General features: G+C 45.2%; 1 protein-coding gene across 1 annotated transcript in view; it reads left to right on the forward strand.

Moving 5' to 3' along the window:
* zfat (zinc finger and AT hook domain containing) overlaps positions 1 to 6,000 on the forward strand; it is a 29,350-nt gene that overhangs the window by 17,903 nt on the left and 5,447 nt on the right. Inside the window, exons 16-21 of the mRNA XM_080743835.1 lie at positions 315 to 547; positions 1,202 to 1,280; positions 1,882 to 2,001; positions 2,250 to 2,423; positions 2,527 to 2,615; positions 3,229 to 3,367. Coding sequence (XP_080599961.1) covers positions 315 to 547; positions 1,202 to 1,280; positions 1,882 to 2,001; positions 2,250 to 2,423; positions 2,527 to 2,615; positions 3,229 to 3,367 — 834 coding nt within the window. The remainder of the gene's footprint in view (positions 1 to 314; positions 548 to 1,201; positions 1,281 to 1,881; positions 2,002 to 2,249; positions 2,424 to 2,526; positions 2,616 to 3,228; positions 3,368 to 6,000) is intronic.

The raw sequence follows: 6,000 nt of genomic DNA on the forward strand, positions 1-6,000 counted from the left end.
AAGAACATTCATACTCAGTTAACCTACCTTGGATAAATAAATGTAAATGGGTTAGGGTTAGGGTTAGAAACATGGCTTTTTCAAAAAATCATAGAAGGATTCAAAAGACACTTATAGAATCGGGTAAAAATTCTCATTTTCACGATTTAAAAAAAATAGCAGATCTACAAGCTCGCAGCGCGGCACTCGGTGCCGCGCTGTGAGCTTGTATATCTGCTATTTTTCAATAGTTAAAGCATAAAATAATGATGCACAATAATGTGTACCCGTTCTAAATGGGTTAAACATTGGCTTTTCTTGTGTGCTGTCCGCAGGGAAGCTGTTCTGGTACCAGGCTCACTATAACCTCCACGTGCGCACGCACACCAAGGAGCACATGCACTACTGCTCCAAGTGCAGCTACTCCTCCATCACAAAGAGCTGCTTGAAACGCCACCTGGTGCAGAAGCACAGTGGCGTGCTGCTGCCCTGCTCAGAGGCGGGCTGCACGTACGCAACACCCGACAAATATAAACTGCAAGCGCACGAGAAGACGCACCAGCAGCAGGTAACCCTGGACTTAAGAGATTTTTGAGGGCTTTTCTTTCTTTTTTTGTGTAGTAGAGGTGAACAGGAAACAGGGAGAGAGAGAGATGGGTAGAGACATGCGGTAAAGATAGTAAGGAACGGGACTCGAGTAAAACCAAGTAAAACCACATACATTGGAAGCAGCAATTTGGTGTGCAGACTTTTTCTTCTTTTATAGGAACGAGACTCGAACCCGAAATTGTCCATCATGGTTGACGCAAATATATATTTATTTTCCGCTGTGAACGCAGTATAAGAGTCTAAAAGCCACACTAGCATCGAGTAGAGTACTGCACATGCTGCTCCATTTTCCCGGCTTTTCCCATGGCAATCAGTGATGTCAGTCCAAAGATGTCATTTCCAAATTTGGGCACTGTTTCAGCATGCGGCTGTTACCATGGTGGCGACGCATGCGCAGTACAAGCGCCGGTATCAGTGATGTCAGTTATCTCCAAATTTGGGCATTGTTTGTCTGCACGCGGGTATATCAGACAGACATTCAGTTGTTTATTATGTAGGGTTTGTTTTACATTTGTATTATTATTCATGAAACTCTTTGGGGGAATATTTTTTGAAAATGTTTGAGAACCAGTGCACGAGTACCTAAACCTTTCTGTCCTGGTGTGTTTGTCAGGGGACGGAGGCCTGTCCTGTGTGTCAGCAAAAATATCCTGAAAACAGACTGAAACATCACATCAGGACAGCTCACCCTGGTACAGACACACACGCACGCACGCACGCACGCACGCACGCACGCACACATGCACACGCATCAGAGCAGTAATTCTTAAACCTTTTCATGTCAAGGACCCAAAAAATGGACACTTACTGGCCCGCAGACCCCCATTTGAAAAGATATCCCAGGGACCCCCACAAGAGAACAATTGTGCAGCTCTCTAGCAAGGAAAGGATTCTAAAACATTTTTATTTCAAGGACCCCCAGTTTGACATACATTAGGCTACGGACCCCCATTTACACCCCAATTTTGAATGTAAAATTAGATGAATGACAATTCAACGGGTCCATTTGGTTCCATTTGTACACTCTCCGAGTTGCAAACCCATGAAGGTTAATTTTGTTCCTAATTATCATTTAGCTGGGGACCCCCTGGAACTCCCTCAAGGACCCCAGGGTCCCTGACCCCACTTTGAGAACCAATGCGTTAGCGGTCTCAATATCTTATCAATTATCATGACATTTTGTGTGTGTGTGTGTGTGTGTGTGTGTGTGTGTGTGTGTGTGTGTGTGCGTGCGTGTGTGCGCGTGTGTGCGTGCGTGCGTGCGTGCGTGCGTGCGTGCGTGCGTGCACATAGATACAGACTCGGTACACAATAAGAGTGTGATGGTGAAGCGAGGAGAGAAGTGTCCTTACTGTGACTCCTACTTCCTGAAGAACAGCAGTGACCTGCAACAACACATCTGGGCTCACCAAGGTACACATATGAATGCACGCACACACACACACACACACGCACACACACACACACACACACACACACACACACACACACACACACACGCGCGCAATATCTATAGTCCTTATCATTGTTTTGTGGTTAAATACAGTTATTTTGTAATTGTCTGCATGAAATTATTCGATACATGACATCTGTGCGTGTGCACGTGTGCGTGTGTGTGCGCGTGTGTGTGCGCGTGTGTGTGCGTGCGTGTGTGCGTGCAGGTGTGAAGCCGTATCGCTGCGAGGTGTGCGACTACGCGGGGCGCAGTAAGAGCAACCTGCGCGCTCACATGAACACACACTGCTCTGAGAGGACCCACCTGTGTGACCTGTGTGGGAAGAAGTTCAAGTCCAAGGTCACACTGAGGACACACAGACTCACTCACTCTGAAGAGGGTACTGACTGCACTGAACCCTGTTATGTTACTCTACTGCAGTGCTTTTCATCATCCAGAGAAATGTTTTAGTATAGTGATGATGATGTTTTGTTGTTTTCCAGGGAGGAAGTTTCATTGTTCAGAATGTGAATACACCACTGTCTCTAAACCTACTTTGCTCCGACACATGGAACAGCATGCTGACTTTAAGGTTAGCAGGCACTCATGTCCACACGCACACCCACACACATGAGGACATTGTTTTAAACATTTTCAAGATTATGTTACTAAAAGCAAGACATTTTGTTGCTTTTAGTGAACATACGCACCCTCTAGTGGATAGACGTTGCTGTACATTTTGCTCCTTTAGAGCAGTGGTTCTCAACCTGTGGGTGTTGCGAGGCGTTGTGAGCAGGTAGATCGGCTATTTTCACAATAGAACCGTGTTATACAAAATGTAATGCTTCGACTCTTAGTGCTCATACGGTGGGAGGGGTCCCCAGTTAAAATATGATTATTTTGGGGGTCGCAGCCTGAATCGGTTGGGAACCACTGCTTTAGTGTGACCAGTGATTGCATGGATATTCATAGCATATTCATTTAACCACATGAAACCCATAGAGTCGTCCCTGTTCTGGGCACACAGAAACAAGCAAACATTTGTTGAAATATTTATTAATAATTAATGAATTACTCTACTCTACTGAGTGAGCTGACCATTGTGAGTGACGATGGTTGAAACTTAAGTTTTATTTCACTCATGCGTATGTGTGTGTGTGTGTGTGTGTGTGTGCGCGTGTGTTTGTTTGTTTGCGTGTACCCAGCCTTACCGCTGTGCCCACTGCCACTACTCGTGTAACATCGCCGGGCCTCTGAAGAGACATTACAGTCGGAAACACCCGGAACAGGAGTACCAGAATGCCGGACCTGGACTGTCTGACACGGACGCTGTGGAACCACCAGGTACACCAGCCTGTAGTGTACACGCACCCAGTCCACTGTAGTCTGTGTCTTATTGTACAGGTAGACAGGAGTGGCCCTCTATTGGAGAGTCGCGTCTTCTCCATTCACTTCATGGGGCCAGGTCTTCTACATAGTGACAAAGCTCTGAACCGCAAGTTTACGGAATGCATTGGAATCTATGGGGGAAAAGCGACATTCACTGTACATGAACCATGTGACCGGCGTTGTTTCTAACCCCGCTTTTGAATGAACTCACTAATACAAGGCTCTGGGTCTAACTAACCAGTACACAAATCAACAGACACCTGTGTGAACTCTTAGAGACAGAGTCAGAGATTGAACATTATTTAAAGCAGTATTTTACTTTGGCATAGTACCAGTAGGCCATTATTTCTCCTTTGTCCTTTTAGATAATCTTCTATGGCATTTCTGCATTATTAAGAAAGTACAGCTAGAGGGGGCACGGTGGCGCAGTCGGTAGCGCTGTCGCCTCACAGCTAGACTGTCCTGGATTCGATTCCCGCCGGGGGACGCTGTGGGCGTGTTCCCTCCTCCACGTCATCAGTGCTCACAGTTCCACACCCTAGGTGGGGTTGGCAAAAGGGCCTTTCTGTGTGGAGTTTGTATGTTCTCCCCTTGTCTTCTAGAGTAGATAGATACCGTTACAAAAACATGCAGTAATCCTGGTCTCTATACTGCCTCCCCCTGGCCAGCTGGGACGCCTGCGGCCTGATGGAGGGGAATGGAACTGGTTGGAATAACGTGTTCTTTCCACACACTATGTCCTACCTGCTCACTCTTCATGCACTGAAGGAAACATGAGCTCAGTTTGGGGCCCTCCCCAGGCTTGGCAGAGGGAGAGCAGAGCCCAGGATTACAGCTTAGGCAATTGGCACTGGGTGGAAAAAATGGGGTACAGAATCGTGGGATAAGAGTTAGTAAAAAAAAAAAAAGTAAAGTACAGCTAGAGAGGATTGGAACTCTGGCCATCATTAATAACCACTTAAGGCCGAATGTGAGACCGACTGTCCTGATAAATACTCTATTGCAGATGTCATGGTGGGAAAGCGGATGAGAGGAGTGGATAAGTTTAGCACCTAAACGTCCTACCAGCTGCACCTCTTATAAGGCGTCAAGTATCTCCAACATATTAAGTCCAGAAACTATTTTTATGGACGCCGTAATGCCCAATAACTGGATAGTGATAATGATCTGTATAGTCATTAAATGTAGTGGTGGATATGAAGACTAGCGATTCATTTCAGCCGTGGTGCCTCCGTTTTGGCAAGGAGCTCCTATGAACACAATTACTCATGTTTCTCGGGTGTGAGGCCGGGCAGGGGAGGGCGATCCAATTCTAGGATTTGGTTGAAATGAACCTCAATGTTGGATCTGGTTCTTCTGAATCCTCCAGTTCTGGATCCCAACCCTGAGCAAAACTGGGAAGGATGGCATGTTCCTCCACATGCGTTAGTTCATCCTGTCGACACTTCCAACTGTCAGGTGAAAGGAAGGTGCTGGTGATGTCGCGTCTCGGAGGAGCCGCACGCTCGTCTGCACACCTTCCCTCAACCAGTAGATGTGGTGGAAAAAGTACTCACATATTTTTACTTAAGTAAAAGTATCAATACTGCAATATAAGTCAGGAATAAAAAATCTACTTGAGTAGTATGAAAGTGTCGGCATCAAATATACTTAAAGTAGCAAAAGTGTGACGCGTACAATATTTAAAATATTAATAATATTAAAAGTACTGAAAATTGGAAATACTCAAGTCCAAATACCTCAAAAGTGTACTTAAGTGCAGTACTTAGTTACTTTACACCACTGACCAGTAGTAGTAATCAGCAGTGACAAGGGACTACAGTACACGAGGTAATTGGGAACTGGCAGTGGCATTTCTTCTAAATTAAATTTAGAGTAGCCAATTATTTCTCCAATTAACCCTCACCACACATACTGTTGTACAGTGTTGTATGCTACTGGCTCATCTGCCAGTGAGGAGCCTCCACCGGGAGGACCTAGCACCTCCGCCCGTTTGTTCCAACTAGAGCCCGACCGATACCATTTTATCCGACCGATACCGATATCCGATGTTGGAGAGTGCTAGAGCACCGATACCGATACGATACCGATGTTTTGTAAAAAAAAAAAATTATTCATTTAAGATCATTTAATTGACAGCTCGCCCCTCGGATAAATGGTCAGATTATTGCTTTTTTTGTGCTTTTCATGTCAAACTTTAAGTTTGGTCGCAGTTATCAATTTCTATTGCTTGTTGGATAATAATACTCTTTTAATTTGGGGGTTCTGCTGTGTTTTGTCTCGTTTATGAATTAATATGTGTCTTTTATCCAAACGTAAATGCATTGCCAAGCAATTAAACAACACAAGTTCTATAGTCTATAGTCAGACATCTATATTTCTCTGTGGATTTTCACATAGGCCTACACACCTTCCTCCACCGCAACATGAAAAATCAGAGTTAGACAGTGCATGTGGTGAGTGAACGACACACGAGAGGCAGCAGCTCCAGTAGTGTTGGCTTGCATCTTGGACTATTATACTGCACTCTGCTGGATAATTCTGGTATTGCCCACACATAGGCCTATATAACTCAGGGTTTCATGCTC

The sequence above is a fragment of the Nannobrachium achirus genome, assembly GCF_963921795.1.
Source record: "Nannobrachium achirus genome assembly, chromosome: 2".
Taxonomy (NCBI): Eukaryota; Metazoa; Chordata; class Actinopteri; order Myctophiformes; family Myctophidae; genus Nannobrachium; species Nannobrachium achirus.